The following is a 22,063-nucleotide window of genomic DNA, read 5'->3' as shown; positions in this document are numbered from 1 at the left end:
CAGTACTCACTGAAGCGATAGACGTAGAGTTGACTGCCAGTGACAGGCATGCTGTGTGCTGTAAGACGTATTGCTGTATCATAAAATTGGACAACAGCTAGTCAGCAGTTCACAAAGTGCAGTCCCTGACGTGGAATTAACCACAAAGTGAACGGGTTGGACAAAGTATTTGAAACACTTGCTTTATGTAGCACATACTTTTTAGAATTATGTAAAAACGATCTTATGTGTAATGTTATTTTGGGGACTGTGGCAGGGCGAAAGACTTCCTCACGTGTGCCCCCACGTCCACCACCTCTTGAGGGTCAGCGCCTGCTGTAGCCTCCAGAGGGAACGCTAATGCTCTAGCCTGCACGGCCTGGGGCTGCCTAGCCTGCACGGCCTGGGGCTACCTGTTCCGCACCGCCCGGGGATCTTTCAATGCTGTTGCCACTGCCGGAGTGTCAGCTGTCAACATTTCCGCTGACTAGATTGCAGCTGCCAGCGTTGCCAAAGCTGGCTGCAAATTCAGACGAAGCAGTATTTACGCTGCCAGAGTGGGCCTCCCTGTTGTAACTGCTGTCAGCGGTGAGGACATCCCGGCAGAGGAAGGAGGAGGTGAGGAGAGCTCCACCTCAGCGCCAATCACCAAGGTTTCACATGGGGAAATATGGACATTAGGGCAGGAGGGGACAATGGGTTGTTTTAGGGGTTAGGTGGCCGATGGGATAGGTGGGAGGTATGTGTGGCAGTGTGGTCCTGCCAAAGCATGGGGTGTGTGTTTGTGTGTGAATTATTGGGTGGCAGGGAGGGAGTTAAATCCTCCCTGCAATAACACTAGGGTATGTGGCTGGAGCATTGAATAAGTGATAAAATAATTTAGGCTCCAGCCACAGGTGTATAAATAAGGTGATCACAGGTGTTAGATGGGATTTTTTGTTTTTAAGAAAAAGGAAAATGAGGAGAGTCTAATATCAAAAATTACCGACAATGTAAAGCACTGCCCAAAACATAAGCCTAAATCTCGTTTTCAAATCTATGATACCTTTTCTTTAGAGTAAGTATTAATAATTGTACCTGGGCATAAACTATATGAATAGTTTCTTCTGGAAGTGAACCCCTCATTGTTGTCTCGCTGTGTTTAATTTCTTTCGGTTTCCAACTTGCTGTGGCAAACATATGGGGCATTTCCATTTGACTCATGATATCAGTAATATTATATTATTATAGAAATAATAGAATGCAATGTAATTATGTGCTGTCGATAAAATCACAGGACAACGATGATCTATCAATCAAAAATGAATGAATGCCGTCGATGCCTTGAGACTGAGCGCGAGAAATTACATCACAAAGCCAACACATCAACTTCATTTAAGAGCCTGGCTGGATTAAAAAAGAATGATGTTTGAAAAACGTGTTTTATTAGTTTGTGAAGAAAACTGGGACCATCTTAGATGTGGCAGGTCGGGTGGGTCAAAAAGTGGACGACATAATGCCATATTGATCATTCAAAATCTATTGTTACATTTTGTAACGCACTGTAGTAAAAAAAATCGAATGTATTTTATATTTTCGAAATTTGAACCAACAATATGTAAAACAAACCCTAAGCATTTCTGCAGATGCCAATTTGCACAAAAGGGGGTGTGTTCAAACGCATTTACTGGCGCTTCCTGTCTAAATGTCATTATTGTCTGCCATTGTATTAGACGAGCTCTGTTTATTTTTGAGTTGAACTGTGTAAGTTAGCGGTCTGTAATATTGCTTTTGGACGGTGTTGCGTCCTGGGCTGTTATAATATGCAGAAGGAGTGAGATTTGAATTGCTGCGGGGTTTTAAATGGGAAATCTGGTGGGCAGTCTGAGGTACAGGGAGCCAAGTACAGTAGAGGAATGTGACTCGACCTGGGAGACAGACTCCGAGAGCGACGAGCTGCAGGAGCAGCAACCCGGAGACCACATCAACATCACGGAGCCTAGCAACGAAGCAAATTCCAAAGAAGCGGATCAGGAAAGCGCCAACATACAGGTACACATCACAGTCAGTGAAACTGACAGAAATTAGAAATCTTTCTCTGAGGCAAAATCTGCTTTTATGTCCTGTGTCACTGTTTACGTTAAGCGACTATGGCTGACAGTGACGTGCTTAAGTACTGTGTATTAGTTCTACTCATGAAACTGTGGAGGGCAGCGTTCGTCGGGCTTTTATGTTTTCGCTGTGTTAAGACAATTATTTGTAAAATACAAGCCACTTAACCGGGTGACGTAACAGCCTTGTGTTGTATGAAATGGTAACAAAATTGCACACGTTAACCTGAGTTAGTCGCACTGCATTTATTCTCGTCCGAGTCGTCCCAATGGTTAAAGTATTTTTGCAGTACCTTAAATATATTTGTTTTTCCCACAATCCAACAGCAACAGTGATGTGGTGCTGTGACGAGTTAATCGCTTAATACTTTAAACTAGATGAAGGGATTTAAACTGTTCAGCCCTGTAGCTTCTGTGAAATGTGCAAATAAGCGTATCTTTCTGTAGGATTTTATGGTCTATTGAAATGCATTGGATGCCCACATTGAGAGTGAAAACATGAAAGAAAAAAAGTATAAGGGAATTTTAATATACATGTTGACATTAAATCTAATATAAAGACACTGTAATTTTTAACCCTATTTAGTCTCTCGATTATACTCGGTATGTTACAGAACCCAGTCACAATCTTGGACATACCTTAGATTTGGTCGTTTCTGATATTACTGTTTCTGATCACATTTGCATTCTTTTTGACGCTATACTGTCTATATCAAACAAGAGGGTGGCACATACTATTAAAACACGCAGAATAAATTATTCAACAGCAATAAGGTTTTCTGAAATAGTAAGACTATCACCACTAACCATTGTGATGAATTAGTTGACAACTCTAACCACCTTTTAATGAGTTTGTTTGATGTTGTGGGCCCCGGTTAAAACTGGAGCAGCTCTTTCAAAGAGTGCTTTCTTTATTGCTTGCAATTCAACAGCTGAAATCACTCCATGTCCAGTGTACAATCAGCTGTCTCACTAATTAGGTGATTTAAGTGCTTATGCTTCAGTCATCATGGTCAAGGAGATCGAGTGATTAAAAAGAAACCAAAAACATTTAGTCAGTGTCCATTTTATATACCTTTTTTTTTTTTTTAAACTAATGTGTTATAAAGTGATAAGTTTCTTTTGATACTCGGTATATAATAAATAGATCTCTGTCAACAGGAATAGTTCCAGCTGCTTTCAAAACTGCTTTGGTTAAAACACTACTCATAAAGTCTAACTTAGTCTGACTTTCTACTGACGTGATGAATTTTAGACCCATTTCTAATTTGCCGTTCTTAGCGAAAGTTCTTGAAGAGGTAGTAGTCAAACAATTTAACATATCTGGATAATAGCAGTGTTCTTTAATAATTTCAGTTAGTGTTTCGATCTGCTCATACAGACACTGCCCTTGTCAGAGTGGTAAATGATTTCCTGATGAGTGCTGACTCTAACTCCATATCCATTCTAGTTCTTTTAGACCTCGGTGCTGCATTTGATACTGTGGATCATGTTACTTTGATTGTCTCAAAGCTGTGTTGGCCTGACTGCTCTTAACTGGTTTAAATCATATCTAACTTAACAGATAGTACTTTTGTTTCTTTAGGGGAGTCTGTCAGGATTATCCAATATTACTTGTGGTGTCCCCCATGGCTCTATCCTGGGTTCAGTATTATTTTCTTTGTATATGCTGCCACTGGGGGAAATTATTTGTAAACATAGCATTAACTTTCACAGTTATGCCATTGACACGCAATTTTTATATTCTGTAAAACCTGGTGACTCCACTGCTAGTCTAACTACAGTGTCTTGCTGACGTGAAAAGTTGAATGTCTAAAACATCTTTGCAATTAAACTCAAATAAGACAGATGTTTTGCTATTCGGTTCTCAGTAACAACTACAGCATGCAAGCTCCCTAAAAAATGATTTGGGCACCCTGACCTCTAATATAAATCCTAATGTGAGAAACTTGGGGGTTATATTTGATTCTGATTTGAGTTTTTAGGCACATATTCGAAAAATTCAGTGTCTTTTTATCACCTACGAAACATTGCTAAAATTAGGTCTTTTCTTTCTCTGGCTGATGCAGAGAAACTAATCAATGCTTTCTTTTCATCTAGTCTTGGTTATAGCAATGCTTTATTAGCTGGGCTTCCTCATCACATTTACAGCTTGATCAGAATGCAGCTGCTAAGGTTCTCACGAGAACAAAAAAACGGGAACATATAACTCCTGTGTTGGCCTCAGTGCGCTGGCTTCCAGTACATTTTAGAATTGATTTTAAAATCTTGCTTTTAACATATAAAGCACTAAATGGCTTAGCACCAGATTACATAAGAGAGATTGTGTCCCCATATAAACCTCTGTGAACATTAAGGTCGGCTAATGCTGGACTTTTGTGCCTTCCAAAGGTAAAATTGAAAAGGAGAGGAGAAAGTGTGTTTTAGCTTGAATGCACCTAGACTGTGGAACTCTTCTTCTTCTATTAGAAGCTCTGCTTCGGTCAGTATTTTTTAAATCAAGATTAAAGACTCACTTTTATAGATTAGCTTTTTTAACCTAACTTAGATATAAAGTTGCAGGTACCTATTTTTATCTGCTAACTTTTGTATTTTATCTATTATTCTTATTTATTTCCTTGTATTTTTTTAAAATTATTCCCCGTGTTTTTATATGGTCTTATCTACCATGGTATGAAAGGTGCTATACAAATACAACAAATAAATAAAAAAACAAACAACAACAACAACAAAAAAAAGTTAAGTTACTTTCCACTCAAATATCAGCTCTTCGTTAGTATTCTCACATATTTAATTTCTACTATTAATGTACTTTTATCAATAACAGTTTAGAGCAGGTCCCCTCTACTGTACCGATCAGAATGACTCGTACAGCACAGTATCTCTGCAGGGAATGGCTCCCCATTTATTGTTATTATTTCCAGCCCAGTCACAGATTTCCTTTGCATGAGGACACGCAGTAAACCTCGCAAAGCCAGCTAAAGCTTGGAGCCATTCTGAGCCATAGAATATTTTGGCAGATTTATCCTTTTCTGTTTGATTAGAAAAAAGTTGGCTGAAAATCAAGAGTTGAAGGGTATTGTTGGAACAGTCAGATATTTCAGGCATATGTTCTGTGGTTTGCCCTTTCGATGAATTAATGTTCTGCTCCTATGTGATCCCTATCAAAAGGCATACTGTGTTTGGTCGGGTGGCCAAAATTCAGTTTACTGCAGTATAACGATTTCATGTATTGCACCTTATATTTTGTAACCATTGTACTTAAAAAAAAAAAAAAAAAAACATTTTTGAGTCGCAAACTGTAAAAGGAACAATGTCAAGTTTATTGCAATCACAGAAATATGAAATCACAGAACCATCATCGTTTATAACAAATTTAAATGCACATTTAATGCAAACTGCATTCATCTACCAGTAATTATAGGCTACTTGTAAACTGAACAGAAATCGTTATCGACGTACCTGACACATTGTTAATGCTGTGCTAATTTTTGCATAGCATAGTCCTTCAGTGCAGTCTCTTAGCTTAGCCGTTTTAGCTGTTATTTTTAATTATTTTTTTTTTTTTTTTTACAGGAACAAAAAATTTACACATTCCAGTTACTGACACTTAGTAGAACAACATTGTTTTGTATTTATCTCCATACAAAGTTATGATACTCTAGTTGATACCAAATATGACACATGCATTGTTTTAATTGAGTATATTCAATGAAAGATGTTAAATGTTTACATACAAACATAGAAATAATTCATATTAGTACTGTATTTTGAAACAAACTATTAAATGTATATTTTCTCAATTGTTATCATGTAAGAAACTAGAATGGTGTTTACCCAGCAAATCATGTCAGTGTGCTCTCTCACCAGGGGTGCACAGTAGGGATCACAAATTCCAAGTATCTGGCACTTCTCATTATATCTTTCTAATTCCTGTGACTGGAGGGAAGACGTGGGCTCTGTAGTTGCAAATGCGTAACATTTTACTCTGGAAGATACTGGTTTTTTTTTGCATTATCTGCCATGGTTGTTTGGACTGCTAGTATGGTGGTGTAGACTGCTGGGGTCAGGTGATTGCAACCCCTTAAAGACTGAAGACTGTTTTGGATCACATTTTAAAAGGTTTTTGAAATGGATGTGATGAGAGACATTTATTAAATGCATTGTTTTGTAATATTTTTCAATTTTATATGTTGCTGTGCATTTGGCTGTGTATTTTCTTAAATTTAATGTAAAGGCAAAGTTACTGCTAAGGACATTCCTTATTTGTGTACAGAATTTTTTGGTGTCTGGTACTCATCTGTTGTAATCTTATAATAATATATCTTATTATCAGGGTATGTGTGTGTCAAATGCATGAATTGGGAGTATGTTTCTTAGTAGGACCACGGGGATACCACAGTTGTAAAATTAATTGTGATTATCGGAAGGGCACTAACCCTATACTGGACGACGGTTACAAATGTAAGAATTGTTAAATATTGATGTTGCCACCGGTTATGTATAAAAATTATTTTTTAGAAGTCTTTTGTTAGACCAGAGGAATGAGGACTGGACACTCCAAAAGAGGTCATTTTTTGTGCATAGTGTCTTTTGTATTGCATGCTAATTTACATATGTTTAATGAAGCATTGATATTAAATTGACTAATTGTTGTCTTGAGCCAGTAACATATCGCATACAGTATTCTTTTTCATACCTGTTTAAATTTGTTTTATAGAATAATGACACACAGGAATCTGCACCCAAACTGAAGAGGAGCTTTTATGCAGCCAAAGACTTATATAAGTACCGTCATAGTTACCCTGTAAGTGTCTTCAGTTGTTTTGTTTTTTGGCAGTTTTAAATCTGCTTTCTGTTATGTGTGGTGTTTTTTTTTATTAATATGTTTAAGTCTTAACAGCTCTTTTTTTTTGTTAGCGCGAGGGTTTAACTAACCCCTGGCAGAGAAACCAGGACAGTGTTGGTCCTGGATGTCTTTTTCCTTTTGCACTAAAAATACAAATCTGTCAAAATGGGGACTTCTTGGTACTCGGCTATTCTCAAACTAAATAATACATTTTGTCAGGGAAGTAATAATGGGCCCAGAATATGCCCTTCCTATAACAAAAATGCATTATTGCTACAAAGACCATTTTTGCCTAGTGCCTTTCTACCTAACATTGAGAAGCCATTCTTTTGTGTTGCTGAGTATAGTCCTATATTCTGTTTTTACCTGGCAGAACTCTAAAGAACACAGACAACCCAGTGAATACCAAAACCTGAGGTTCTACTTGAATGCAATTCCATTGGTTCCTGATGGTGAGTACATCATTTATTTAGATGAGCATAATCTTAAGATTAAACAAGGCTATAATAGAAGGGGTATTATAGGGTGATCTCAGATGTATTGAAAATGGCCAGGCCAACCACATTCTGATAATTCGGACATTATGCAGGTTAGTTTAGTGATCCTCACTATAGAATCATTAAGGGCTGCAAAGTTATGGCAAAGAAAAGAGGTGTTATGGCAGTTGTGGTAAAGTATGGGGTAGAATAGTAGAAGGGAGATCTATTGGTCCCCGTATTGCATGGAGCGTATACCTCATGTACCACTGCAGGTGCAGTGGAGACAGAGAGATGTAGTTCAGAGGCACAGAAAACTACAACTCCCAGAAGGCAATGGTCTAATGAGGCCAATTGGGTATAACAAATTAGTTAAGTGTACAGCTGGTTACAATTAACTAGTAAAGGCTGGTATTAAAGACAGGTTCAAACAGTCCTTGGTTGGAGGTGTTTGCATGAGGCGTGGTTGTAGTCACTGCTGAAGGGAATCAAGGAGTAAAGATTGCTAAACTGGCTATACAAAGAAAAACAAATATAGCCTTTTGGTGTAAGAAAGAGGAGAGCAGGAATTGGACCTCTCCTTTTTATAGCTGGGGACTAAATGGGTGAAATCACCCAAGTTAAGGTAGAGCTCATGGAGAGCTAGATTTTTGTTTGAATTTTGTACAGTTTTTTTTTTGTTTGTTTTTTTGCATTTAAAGGGACAGTTGTCCTATTATGTATTGGACTTTGAATAAAAAAACACTTATTCATTATAAAACCTGTGTCAGTACTACAACCCTCGAAATAACATGACTGCATGAGGATAGCAGCCTAGCCATGCTACCAAAAGGGTGTGCTTCTCACACAGTGTGTTAATGTTGCTAGTAAGTTATATTGTTTTAAAGCGTTGCTGAACAGGCTGTAGAGTTTTAATCACAATACATTCCTTTTCCTAGCTTCCTGCTTTGTTATATGTACAACTGAAATATAATTGCGATTTTGTTTTGAATGTTTTTTTTTCACATCGGGTTATGCATTAGGGCTTCCCAAACAAAATGTGTTCTGAATTCCCAACATCGGCTGCTTGAATCCAGCCTGTTCAGTCAGGTGTGTTTCATTGGTTCCTGCTCATGCTCAGCATTTTAATTGGTTCATCTATCCACATTTTCAAGGACACAGTTTTTTGACCGTTTAGTGAGTATGGTAATAGCTCTGGTAATTTATTTTCCAGTGAACCTGAAGGGTATTTGTGTTTTTTCAGTTTTATAATGAACTAAATTAAACATTTCTTCCAGATTTTCAGTGCTGCACTACCCCTCGTCACTGCATTCTACTTCGAGACCTTGTGCAAAAGCACACGAGTCGATGCAAAAGCAGCGATACGTTACTGAAAATGAGAACTGAAGCAACTCTGCTTCTTGGTAACCAATTGTTGTTTTTCCAATGACTCGCATGTTTTCGATGTATCTACGTTCCTTCCTTGTAAACTTGATGTAAGATCCAGGGACACCGCGGAAGTGCAGCTTTTAAATATCTGGAATTCAGCAGCAAAGTAGTGTATTCAAAATAAAATGCACGTTTACCATAATACTTGAATCTTGTATAAAGGAAAATGTAGCTCGAGATACATAAAAGCTTGACTTACTTTAACATGTGAAGGGGTTCATTTTCTTTAGTTTTGAAACATGTAGCCGTTTACCAAGTCAGAGAACTGGACTAGTTGATTCGATGAATGAAAATGTCTGCGAGGGCCTGATTCCACTGTTAATACTTTTGAATACATTATCTGTAGTGCTGGATTGAGAGCACTGTAATCTTTAAATTAAACCAAGGGCACGATCGAATTAAATCACCCTCCCCACCCCCATTGAACCTCTAGTCCATATGGGTTCTTTTACATTTGGGATTTGTATTTCAAACTTCAGCAAAGGGTATAATAAAAATGAAATTCATTATTATACACTGACAGCTCTGATGGTTAAGTTTTCTTTCCAGGCAGAAATACAAACATTTTATTCTCTCTTGAAACATCTGCTTTTTATAGCTACTTCAAGATTGACAAAAAAAATAATACTGAGGGTTATTTAAAGGCTTACGTTTTTGTTGTACGTGAGTAAAGAATAAAACAAAATTATATTCTCTTCTCCCTACTGATCAGGTTTTTTTTTTTTTTATAAACCACACTATTGATTCTTCATAATCTAACAATTCCATGAACCAAGTCCCAATCATTGAACAATTACTTAATCAACAGTAAAAAAAAAAATGCCCCCACACAGACAGTATACTACAAAGAATATTGTCAAAGAAAATGACTAGCTTTCATTAGTATTCCCACAATATGTTACGATTTGAGTGCTTTATAGTTATTGATGGAAAACTAAGTATCTTTGGAGTCTCCAGTTGCTTGAGTGACTATCAAGTATACCTGGAACTAGGTCTTTTTAAATCTCTATGCTGCAGAACTGCACTGCCTGTATTTTTTACTTCGTTTCTAACCATTTCACCCACCCACAAATTATTTGGATTAAAACCAAGCCCTTCATGCTGTGAAGAGCTGGTGAGAAAATGGCCTTATTAACAATTAATACAATTAATTTGAATATAGATCATCATATACAATTTCTGCTAGCCGTGCTGTGATTCCTCATAGGTACTCATTTTAGCTTTACTTGTTAGGCACCTCTTTAATAGCATTCGAATACAAAGGAACCTAGTACAATAGCACCCCTGTTTCAGCTATTATAAAATTGTCAATTACTGTGATGTAAGTTGCATGCTAAGCTAAGTTCTCCATAATATATATTTTTCCTTTTTAATTTATTATTATGCAAGGCATTGCTCGATTTAAGTGATACTGGTATGTCTGTAGAATGGAAATATCTGTGTTTGTTGCTCATTCCAGGGTTATTGCTAATGGTCAATATCAGGAGATCATTGAATTCACTTACTGTGCACCGATATGGAAGCACTGCATCTGCTAATCATTGCTGTAGGTGTAATTGTACCCATGTGCTTGGTCAAGTGGAATTAGTGTCTTCTTTTTACTGCAATCTGATGATCTTGCTACTTTAACTACATGCATTTTTTATATGTGTTGAATTTTAAATTATTAATCATGGCTATTTCTGAATTCCTACAGGTATTTATATTGAAGAAATTCTCACTAAGTGGAAAGGAGACTACGAACAACTGGAGCATAACCACAACTACATACAATGGTAATCATGAACTGTTTTAATGTCTGCCCTTCTGTTCCACACAGTGCAGTTCACCACAACTGTTTCAAATGATGCCGCAATTATCTGATTCAGTTCATCCACATTGGCAATGCATTTTAACTGTAAATTGTTTCTGTTTTGTATTAAATGTATAAAATATGGCATAGACATGCATATTATTATATTAGATTAGTTTGCTTGTCTGCTGTAATGAGGTAACATTGTACTTTCAGGTCAGTGCATTATTTCTTTTGGGCTGGGTGATGACTGTTTATGGTTGTTACCATTCCAGAAGGAATGAGGGTGCATTCTGTTAAAGTGAATGGACAGTTTATGTAGACAGTGTTTTGTTTCTTAATTATAAGTACTAAACTAGCATAATTGCTTCCAGAAAGCTCTGTTGTTGGAATGAATCACAGTATTAGACTGCAGTTTATCTCGACTATGTACGCTTTTATTGCTGATTAGCAAGCTGTGCAAAACGCTTGAAAACAGTGAACTCATTTGCTAATGAACTGCAAACAGCTTGCAGCTCCTGTACTCTTATCTGAAGCAAAGTGGAGAAAGATTTTTGTTTTATTATTATTCACTGTAAAGACACGTTCCCTTGTTGTGTCGGCTATATCGTTAATTTTTAAGGCCTCAATGAAATCAATTATATCCTAAAGAAGAGAGTTCTTGTTTTAATTTAATAGGCTTTCCCTTCCTTGAAAACAACTATATATTATTTATACATTTTAATACAGTATACTGTGATAAAAAAAAATGTATTGCCCCCGGAGGTATAACCCCATCTTGTGACCTATTTTGCAGGCTGTTTCCATTACGAGAGCAAGGCTTGAATTTTTATGCCCAAGAACTAACTCAAGATGAGATTAAGGTAATGATATCGGAGGCATGGTGTGTCTTTGCTAAAACTACCCAATACTGGACAGCCAGTATATTCAGTATATATTCCCACATGAAACTGTGAGGAAAGCACTACAGAGCTGACCTTCTACATCATAAAGGGTTAACTGTTTAAAGCAAGGTCAATCTGTCAGGCTGGGATCAAAACTCAACCTAAAAGTTCAAGATGGCAGATATATTGGTGGCCACAGCATCCTTGCCATGCCAAGCGGGGATCAGCTGATCAACAGCAGGCTTTGGCTGGCACTTTGATGCAGGGACCTCCTGTGGCAACTGCAGTTCAGCCTCAAGTTCTTATTGTAAGACGAAGGCAAACGAGTGTAAAGAAAAAAAATATATATATATTGTAGGTTGTAGAAAACACAATAATTCCATAAATATTACCAGTAGTGCACTTTTTATTCTCTATATAGGTCTCAGACGTAGTTTTTAAATAGACACATATTATAGCAAGCATGTATTTTCATTTATAAACGTGATATCTGACCCTACATTTAGGTTAAAGAAAGTTTACTTGTCTGGAAGTACTGTACTATACTTAAGTCATTCTCACCTCAGCAGTGTTTTTGTGTCAAAGCATGTTACTAGTTGAAAAGCATGTCAGTCAATAGGTGAAACAACTGGTTCATTAATGAAAGAAGGCATTGAAAGGGTGGGGACAATTTAACTGATAAAGCACAAACCTAGTGAAGCACCAGGTATCATGCTTTAAAATGAAAATGCACTATTGCACTTTGTGTTTCTTTCAAAGCTGCATATCAAATGGAAGTGTTCGACAGGTAAGATTTGGGTTTGTTTTATGTTAGGTAATTGTTTTGTTAATTACAACCACTGCAAATATCATACTTCCTTTATGCTTTTGTGTTTTTTAACCTATCAGGAATTTCAAGGCAGTAGGGAAGCCAAACGCAGATTTCTTCTGGCGTACACAGTGATGCTGGATTTCTTTGGATTAAAGCTGCTTGACAAAAATGGAAATGTTGCCCGGGCTGCAAACTGGCAGGATAGGTTTCAGCACCTGAATGAGTAAGTGTTGAACCAAAGTGCCTAAAGAAAATACAGTAAAAATACAGTGGCATACAGTAGTATAGGCAAAATATAAATCTCTGTCGATATGTATTACCAATACACTTTTTAAATTGATTTTGTGTTTGATAACTCATTACTGTAAAATATAATAGTAACTGGTGTTAAATTGTGGCAACTGTGGTATTTATCGAGATCGTTGGCATTTATCTTAGTAACTTTTTTTGTGATTTCAATGTAGGCTACTATTTCTGCTATTGATTTACCTACCCTCCTTTTTTTTAAAAAAATCTATTGTTGTAGATCTCAACACAATTATTTACGAATCACCCGCATTTTAAAAAGCCTGGGTGAGCTGGGATTTGAGAGTTTCAAAGCCCCTCTGGTGAAGCTGTTGCTGGAGGAGGCTTTTGTAGAGGAGACCATGCCCAAGATGAAGCACAGTGCCCTGGAGTACTTTGTTTACACCATACGGATCAGAAAGGAGAGAAGAGTCCTGCTGCGGTTTGCCCAGCTGCACTACCAACCTCCTGAACATTTCATCTGGGGCCCGCCAAAGAAGAGGAAACCCGGTGCCAAACTGTATTGCACTCAAGAGAAAAATACAGCCAGTGCTAAACCCACAAGGGAGGCAGTGTCAAAAAACACTGCTTCTCTACATGCCAGCAGTGACAGTAGCACAGGGAGAACTGAAAATAATAGGAGTGACAAAACAGAAAATGAAAATCAGGCAAAAACAGCCAGCCCAGCTAGTACAGATGGGCAAGTCTGCACAACAGAAGATACATTTGTTTCAGAGGGGGAGCGGGCTTCAAAGAATGGGAAAGCATCTGTTGCAAATAAACAGAAACATGCTAATTTCAAGAAGAAACCAGGATAGGGGGAAAGGTGGAAAAGCTAAATCAGAAATGAAAAAAAAAACCTGTATATTGATTTGATGTCTGTGTAGTATTAGTCCTCTCCTGAGCATCACAGCAAAGAAAGGTTTTTTGTTTTCTGACAATAGGATGACTGTAGCAATACCTGTTCAATGCCTTGCACCTTTGAAAATGTGAAGACGGGCAGAAACAGTACCTTGCAGTAGATCACCTGCAAAGTTTACAAAAAACACATCACCTTGCCTTTGATGTGTCTTGTGCTGTCCAAATCTCAATGTTGTATGTTTAAACATATTGATGTGTGAATAAAAAAAAAAAAAAATTAAATCAAAACCATCTGGAATATGTTGAAAAAAAGCAATTGCTGCCATATAGACAACACAGTTTATGGAAAAGGTCATGTGTTTCTTGTAAACACTACAGGGCGTTCTGTAACACTTTAAGCTTAGATACATGCAGAAGTCAAGCCTTGTTTATAGAGCTTTGTTCATCATGTCTGGTATGTTGCATTTTTAAATGTTACATTTGCTGTAGTTCTTGGTTGGTTGTTTGTTTACCTTAGTCTATTTTGTCCTTTAGAAGGACTGTAAAATAGAAAAACCAAGAGTAACCCTGTTAAATAGATGTTGTTGTACAGAAGAGCACATTTTCTGTGGCTGTCTGTATATAGTCTTCCTTAATGCTGCTTGACATTTTCGGTCAGTTTGGATTTTTTCAAGTGTATCCTTAGATATATGTCAGCTCTATGTAGATTTTGCTATCTTTGCTGCAAAATAGATGCTGATTCTGAAGTAGAATTTCAGTGTTTTTTACAACAGTGTACCAAATTTATGTGTTATATACCGTATATACCTGTTTTTTTATAGGAGCATATCTTTCATTTTTTTTAAATATGAAGTGCCTCCTTTTTAAGTGTGACATACACAGCTAAATTGAGTACAGGGAACAACTTTGAGGAAATGTTTTCTTAACCTTTTTCCAGGTTATTGAATTCAGTATTTTATACTTGTGGTTAACTAGATATGAACCCAGTAAAACAAAAATAATTTGGGGTAGAAAGAACAACAATTTGTACTGTCAAGTTATTTGTGATTAATTAAAACATACTCCTTGCTCTTTCTGTCCATTGTGCATATGTGTGTGCTGTTTTTACATAGGATATTTACTTATGATACTCCTGCAGTAAATGTCAATAATGTCTTAGCCCTTACTGTTTTCTAAAAGCCTTTAAACCTACAGTAGGTAGTTTTAGTTCAGTGAGCCTCACAGTTAAACTTTCAGAAAAGAATGACAACCTGTCCCTCTACAATTAAATAATATTTGACTGTCTGTATGCAATGTATTCAGACGGTGAAAGAGGTATTTTACTTAAACCAATGATCGGTACTGAATGAAAGATGCAGTTTTAACTGGTAAAACTGTATAAGAGCTTTACAGAGCATATGCAAATGTATTAGGAAGTGTACTTTTTTTCTCTATTTAAGATTATCTCATGTTCTGATTACACTTGTGGTTTTCTTGCTTGGTTTAGAAATAAGAAAGGATACAGAGTGCTGAGTGGTGGTTTTTTGCACATATGAAAGGTGTGAACAGCACAGATAATGCAAAACGCAATCCGTCTGACTTTAAGTGAAAGTGGTGTAAAGTCAGTCATGGTAATGGTTTTTGTAGAACATAGCTTTACACTTTTAATTATGGTGCATCAGTGCTTAAGCCTTTGGAAGATTTCTAGTCCATGTATGTGCCTAATCTGTGTGTTGTTGGTTTGTTAAACACGTTTACAGAATGTTGCGCACCTTTTTTGTTTTAGTACTAATACCATGTATGTGTGGTAGTAGTGGTAACCAGTTTCTGGATTTGTAAGGTACAATAATTGTATTTTATAACTCTGTAAATGTATGGCAGTGTAATGCCAGTATTGTAAAAAGATGGCAATAGTTTATTTTATTGCTATATTAAAAAAAAAAAAAAAAAAGCAAATGGTTAATTGTGTTTATACCCCCCCGCCCCCCCGTCATAGTGTATTTCTTATGACAGCATGTCAAGTCTTAAGTAAAATGGGAAGAATATGAAAACTGAACTTGCTAGTATTCCTAAGTCCACATCAAAAAAGGATACAGCTCTGTACAAAACAATAGTATACTTATAATTAATAATTATACTTAATTTCCAATTAAAATAAGACATGTTTGCTTGCTTTTCAATTTAGACCATCAATAAAGTAAGCATACTTAATCTCCATATGCAAAGTTAACCAAAGTAGTGTAGGCTACTTGCTCCTGATTTCCAAATACTGGGGTATTTCAAGGAATTAAGGCAGTTTTTTTTTTTTTTTAAGTAAAATTACTGTTTTACACTGATTTAAAGTAATATCAGAAATTTATTTGGGTGGTCGTTACAGACAGGTAGTCTGCCTGGGCTCTAAAGAAGCTAACCCAGATAAAGTTAAACCTGTGATAATACCTAAATGAATACTGCAGGGACCGGTCTTGATCTTGTTTTCATGTATTTAACGTGAACGTATTTGGTAAACCTCTACAATTCTCATAAATTCATTAAAGTAACCCAAATCCATTGTTTGGGTGGTCCCAAGTTGCAGATCAAAGAGTTAGTACAGTGGCTCAGGTTACATGGGCATTGGTAAAGGGGCAGGTAACTGCTGTGCATGCTTAGGAGGGCGTTTTCACCTTTCTCAAGGAGGAACAAAACAGGAATGATCAATTATGCTTTTTACAGCCACTTGGGCATCCGGCTGCAATTCAGAGGGATGTGTTCTATCAGCACTTTCTGCAGGGGTCACTGGAGCATAGCATGGGTCTCCCAGAGCTGATGAGGTCTTATTGAGGTGGAGAAGAAAAACCCAGATCATGACTGCATTCAGAATGCTAACTACACAAGAGCCTGCTTTACTGCAAATTAATGTAGCTGAAGGTGGAAATTGGTACCTGCTGTCTTAAGTTCTGCATTCATTACTGTTGGTCGTGGTATGCATCCAAGATACTGTCTAGTGTTAGATCTGTGCTAACGTGCTATTTAGATGGCGTTATTCCATGCTTCCCAAATTTTGACAAAGTAGATGTCACTGGGAAGATTGCATCTGCATCTTGTAAGGTAGAAAAGCTACATTGTCACTCCATAAAATGTATATAGTTAATATAGTTTAGACTGCTTAGATCATTAAAATAGACCCTATCTTCTTAGTCAATTTTAATGGGAAAAATGTCTCATTGCAGTTTTTTTTACATTTTGTGACAGTAGTTCTGTCTCATTTTGTAAGAATCAAACAGCTAGTAAATACTTTTTTGTCTAGGACTCCTTTCAAAAGAAAAATTCTGCTATGACATTTTATGATGTGGTCTGGTAATGAGTTTGCAGGGACGTTATGTAAAATGACTGAATCTGGGACTCTGGGAAATTTCATTTCTCTTTGTAATGCTGCATTGATGGTGAATTAGTTACAATTTAGCTTTATATATAAGATAGATAGATAGATCTTGTTTTAAAATAAATATTGTTTATATGTTTACTCTGACATGCGTTTCTTTCAAAACTGCACACCTGAAAGAAATGGAGGAGAGGACACAAGGTGCAATTTTAGATCATTCTTGTGTTCGCTACTGTCCCTTTTTAAAATATGTTGTGGAAAAGAATAAACTATGTTTTTTAGTGAATATGTTTTGAAAGGAATAAGTTTGTATTAGATCATTCCAGTAAAATGAATCAACACATTTTGATAGAATTGGAACCTTTCCCCCCAAAAAAATTGGGTAACACTTTACATTATGTCTCGAATTACTGTGTATTTACATAGTAGTTACTTTGTAATTATGTGTAAGTACACATGTATTTACTGTTATTAGGCATAGTTACAATGTACTTAATGTGTACATTTTTTTACATGCTACAACCTTAAGCTTTTTTGATACAATTGTGTACTTACAAATATCATGCAAAAAGTTAAGTACACTGTAACTATGCCTAATAACATTGTCATTATGTGTAAGTACACATGTATTTACTAAGTAACTACTATGTAAATACACAGTCAGCTCGGAAGGGTTTGTCATATAGACAAGTCTCTGTTGTTTAGAGATTTATTGACCCGTATAACATTTGCTGAGACAATGATTTGAATTTAAAAAAATAAATAAATAAATAAATAAATAATTAAAACAGCCATTGTGGTTTGCATTCTGGAACTCGCTTTATTCTAAATCTTGCTTCTAGGCAACTACACTTTCTCAGTTTCTCATTACTCAGTGGGCTCGAGCTCATCTGTTAAATATGTCAGGATTTCTTAAGGGGGCCAGATCACAGAAATATCATCAGCATGATGTCCTGGCCTCATGTTAGGTGTTAATTGGAAGCATCCTGGGGCTCGCCCCTCTGCGTCTTCCATTACAACACAGGTAGTGGTGATGTCTGTAGAAGCCTGCAAAGCTCTCCTCTTCCGACACAGTCAACAGTTAACAGTTTCAAGTACGAAATGTATCCACTACATATAATGGGTTAAGTTTGTTTACCTGAAAATTCTGAGACTTCCCAAAGCTGTCACGCAGTGACCGGCAACGTCAGCATGCCAGTCTGTGCCCCTCCTGGCACAGACTTAGCTCTGTGATGACAGTTGAACAGTATCATTTTCTTTACAGCCTGATTCAAGCAAGCTGCAGAGAGACTCATCGTTTAAAATAAATTCACTGAACACTACGTTCTTTAAAAACATATAATTAGAATGAATTATTTTATAATTGAAGCTTCTTTTATTTCTGAGTTTTTGAGTGTGTTTTGTGAGTCCGTACAGGGCCTTGTGGCATGCTGGGAGCCTGCACACCACCCCCCCGCGGATCATTTCACTCTCTTTGGCACGATTCACTCCAGCTGGAGTTGTATAGTGTGTGCATTTCTTTATTGCGTATATAGTATATATTTTATCGTACATGTTATTACTGTATAATTTATAGTGGTAGAAACTGCCTGTGTGTTTCTTTCTCTGTTGTATTGTTCTTTCCAGGTGCAATAATGAGTTGCTGTTTGGCTGCTCCAGCACTGTGAGGCACCCCTCACAACAGAGGTGCTCAACAGAGGATGTCGCTGCCAGTTTCGCCGCCCTTTGCAGGCTCAGAAAGTGCAGACCAAACCTGTCATGGCTTAGCAGCCCTGAGGGTTTGCTGCCACAGGCCCAGAGCTTCTCTTAGTATCACCTGGCACATTGGTGATTATGCACCAATGACATCTGGGTGCTCAGCTCGGTTACCGGCTCCAGTTCAGACAGGGCCCTCCCCCTTTCACAGGTCACAAACCCTCACGACTCCCTGGTTACTGAGGCCCGCTATCAGAGTGGTAGACCTCCTCAAACTGGAGTCCAGTTTTTTCTCTTGGTACTTCCTGGTCTCCAAACGGAACGGCAGTCTCCAACCCATTCTCAAACTCAGACAGCTCAATCTGTTCCTGAGGCACAGAAAGTTCAAAATGCTGTCCACACAGCAACTCTTGCTCATAGTCAGAACAGACGACTAGTTCACCATAGTGAATCTGAAAGACGCCTACTTCCATGTCCCCATACTACTAGGCCACAGAAAGTATCTGCGCTTCTCCTTCCAGGGAAAATCGTACAAGTTCTGTGTGCTGCCATTCGGCCTCTCACTAGCTCTTTGTGGTTTTTCAAAGTGCATGGATGCTATACTGGCCCTTCTGAGACTCAAGGGAATCAAAGTGTTAAATTATCTGGGCGACTGGCTCATTTGCGTCGACTCTCCAACACAGGCAGCAGCTCACACAGATCTAGTTATTGAGCATTTAGGTAAGCTCAGTCTTGTGGTAAACATAGCAAAAATCCAGCTAGTCCCAGGATGTCACCTGCCTGGGAACCTGCTTGAACTCAAGCAATATAATTGCCACTAATATATATATATATATATATATATATATATATATATAATATATATATAGATATATATATATATATATACACACACACACACACACACAAACCTATGGGTCTGTCTGGTTTTATATGTCCTTGTATCCGAGTTGATGTCAGCACACCGAAATCAGTTTTCTCAATTTAGTCACAAGTTTCGTTCATCTGCGAGTAAACAGGAAGTATTTAGTTTTGGTTCCTTATTGCTAAGGAAACTGGGAGTTCCAGATCTGACAGCAGCTGTATAACCACTTAAGCATAAAAATATGATGTATTGGACAATGGAGAATGTTCAATACATCATGTCTTTTTTGTGACTGTACAGCTTCTAAAAACACCAACAAACAGGAATACCATATGTGGTTTATTTTTAACACATTTTCTTTTTTTAAAATGTTGAGAAAAGAATCATGTGAGTGACATTTTGAATGTTATCTATGTGATCGAGGGTAACAGGTGGTTTGAGTGTGGTTTTTTTTAACTCAGATCAGCTGCATGCAGCCAGCCCCCTGTCACTTTCTGCACTGTAGTGCATATTGCATCAAACAAATTCAAAAAAAGTTTATAGTACAGGAAAAAAGATACAACAGGAGGTAGAATTTATTCCACTTTATTACATAGTTTTACACAGCAAAACATAATTGAACACAACATACAATACAACTCCATGCTTTAATTGGAAAATTCAAACTAATTTATTTAACAGTACAATTAACTACAGTTAACCTTGTACTCCTTGATTGTAACAACTAAGCTCACAAACACCAAACTGAATAATGCCCCTTGGGAATAATAATTGCTGGCAATACTCCTTTATAGAAAAGGAGTTTAGCAAGTCCTGTTGTTTATTGCCATTTTATCGAAATTCACAACCTTTATTGTTGATGATTCAGTCTTAACGTTAAATGTTAACAGTGAAACATTCAGCTTCAGTGCATTCAGCAATTACCACACTGATCCCCCTGTCAGTTCTATTGCCGAACATGAAGTATTTAAATGCGTTAACATTCCCCCCCGCCCCCCTAAAATATCACCATGTTATCAAGCTTAGTAGTAAATCAGATCCCTTTACTGTTAGTTCCTGGTATCCTACCGCTGATCCTCACAGCTAATTCTACACGAGAGGCTTCCTTTACACAGCAGAGATATGAAGAGCACTGCAGTGGTCTTACTAATTTCAGGGGTTTTATGAAGCATTGTAAACTAACACTATAAAAACAAATTACACATGGACCGCTTCTAATTTTTTTTCCTATTTTTTTTCATTTTATTCAAAATGACTGTTCACTTTGTGTTAATTGCTGCATCCTTATTATAAGCGGTGACCTCAGTTTTAAAAAAGTAATTATACAAATGTGGCTCTATTTATACATATTTTAGAACCTGTTTAAATTCAAAATCTATTTAAAATGATGTGCATTTATGTATTACATAATTTGAAACGGAAGCAAGCAAATGTGTTGCCTTTGCTTTCATATTCGCTTTGATTTACCATACCATCGAAATAGAAACAAAAAAATGTTTGCAAAACCAGATTCCATGTTGTCAATCCTTATCTAGATAGATTCCTATAATAATAATAATAATAATAATAATAATAATAATAATAAAATAGTGTACATGGTAACATAAGAAATCCTATTCTGTGCCCTAATTAATGACCTTGACCTACACTGCTGTGGTAGCACCACTGTGTAGATAATTAAAATAAGATTTTGGGTACTGTGCCAAGGCTATGCAAATCAAACTGCTTGTGTTTGAGTTGTAAAGCACCAGCAGCATCTAGTGCACAGCGGAGCATTGCCTGCAAAACTAAAGGAACTTTATAGGCAAGATGATCATCAATCTCCCTGCAAGGAAGTAGGTTTTTTTTTCAGGGGAAAAAGTTTACAAACTGAACTTCCCTCCAATTCAATCAACTCCACTTCAAAAAGGCCTTGTCATGTTTAAATTAGGCAGGGCACTCTCAGTCGTTCGTCAAACAAATTGCTCTGACTTCCCTCAACTAAGGCATTTTAGCACTATAAGAGGCTGTAAGAAAATTACAGATTTTACCAAAATAATCAGTGGACAGTGGACACATGCGAACACGCTGGCCTACTGAAGCTGGTCAGGAATTTAAGCATTGCTGTTTTATACATCAGCACCAGTGCACTGTTTAAATGGGTTTGTGTGTGTGTGTGTGTGTAGGGTTGGTTTTTTTTTAAAAAGGGACCAATAAGGCATTCTTTGAAGTGTGACAATGTTTTAATGTATAATTATGTACAAGTAGTATGTTCATTGTTTGCCATCAGGTGAGTTTATAAAGCAGTTGTGTGTCAACGATATCTAACAGCCACCTGGCGAAATAGATGCCCTAAATCAATGCCAAAAGTGAACCGGCTTTGAATGGTAAAATGTACTGTAATCTTCTTTTAGTATTGGAAGTGAAATGCACAACAGCCTCAATGTATTAGCTCTTCTTCTCCACTTTCACACCCTACTCAATTTGCATATTGTGTACTTCTCTTAAACTTCACTGAACTTCCCTGCAGCTCTCCGCTATCCTTAACATTGATCAACTTTGTGGAAGCTGGTACTGGGAAGGTTGCACGATTGCAAACATCCTGAAAAGGCAGGCGGTCAGTATAAAAAATAAATAAATAAACAGAAACGAAACACTGAAAATTCAATAGGGCCCAATACTACTTCAACACCTGTCACATATTTTGAATAACGTAATGGTATGTCATT

The 22,063-nt window shown here is 37.1% G+C and overlaps 1 protein-coding gene across 1 annotated transcript; it reads left to right on the top strand.

Annotated features, from left to right (window-relative positions):
* The first annotated feature begins 1,671 nt into the window (after nucleotides 1-1,671).
* On the top strand, nucleotides 1,672-15,418 carry LOC121316830 (opioid growth factor receptor-like protein 1). The gene is made up of 7 exons (XM_041252070.1): nucleotides 1,672-2,010; nucleotides 6,790-6,876; nucleotides 7,292-7,370; nucleotides 10,519-10,597; nucleotides 11,411-11,477; nucleotides 12,387-12,532; nucleotides 12,836-15,418. The coding sequence occupies exons 1-7, from the start codon at nucleotides 1,822-1,824 to the stop codon at nucleotides 13,410-13,412; spliced, it is 1,224 nt and encodes a 407-aa protein (XP_041108004.1). The 5' UTR covers nucleotides 1,672-1,821; the 3' UTR covers nucleotides 13,413-15,418.
* The last annotated feature ends 6,645 nt before the right edge of the window (nucleotides 15,419-22,063 follow it).

The sequence above is a fragment of the Polyodon spathula genome, chromosome 6 (assembly GCF_017654505.1).
Source record: "Polyodon spathula isolate WHYD16114869_AA chromosome 6, ASM1765450v1, whole genome shotgun sequence".
Classification (NCBI taxonomy): domain Eukaryota; kingdom Metazoa; phylum Chordata; class Actinopteri; order Acipenseriformes; family Polyodontidae; genus Polyodon; species Polyodon spathula.
Note: the sequence above shows the minus strand (reverse complement) of the source record. Positions and strands in the feature narration are given on the sequence as shown.

What these genes read in the sequence shown, in the direction of transcription:
- LOC121316830 (XM_041252070.1), top strand. Translation starts at nt 1,822, where the DNA reads ATGGGAAATCTGGTGGGCAGTCTGAGGTACAGGGAGCCAAGTACAGTA. An exon ending in AGGAAAGCGCCAACATACAG is followed by an intron (nt 2,011 to 6,789) that starts GTACACATCACA and finishes TTTGTTTTATAG; the next exon opens with AATAATGACACACAGGAATC. An exon ending in AGGTTTCAGCACCTGAATGA is followed by an intron (nt 12,533 to 12,835) that starts GTAAGTGTTGAA and finishes CTATTGTTGTAG; the next exon opens with ATCTCAACACAATTATTTAC.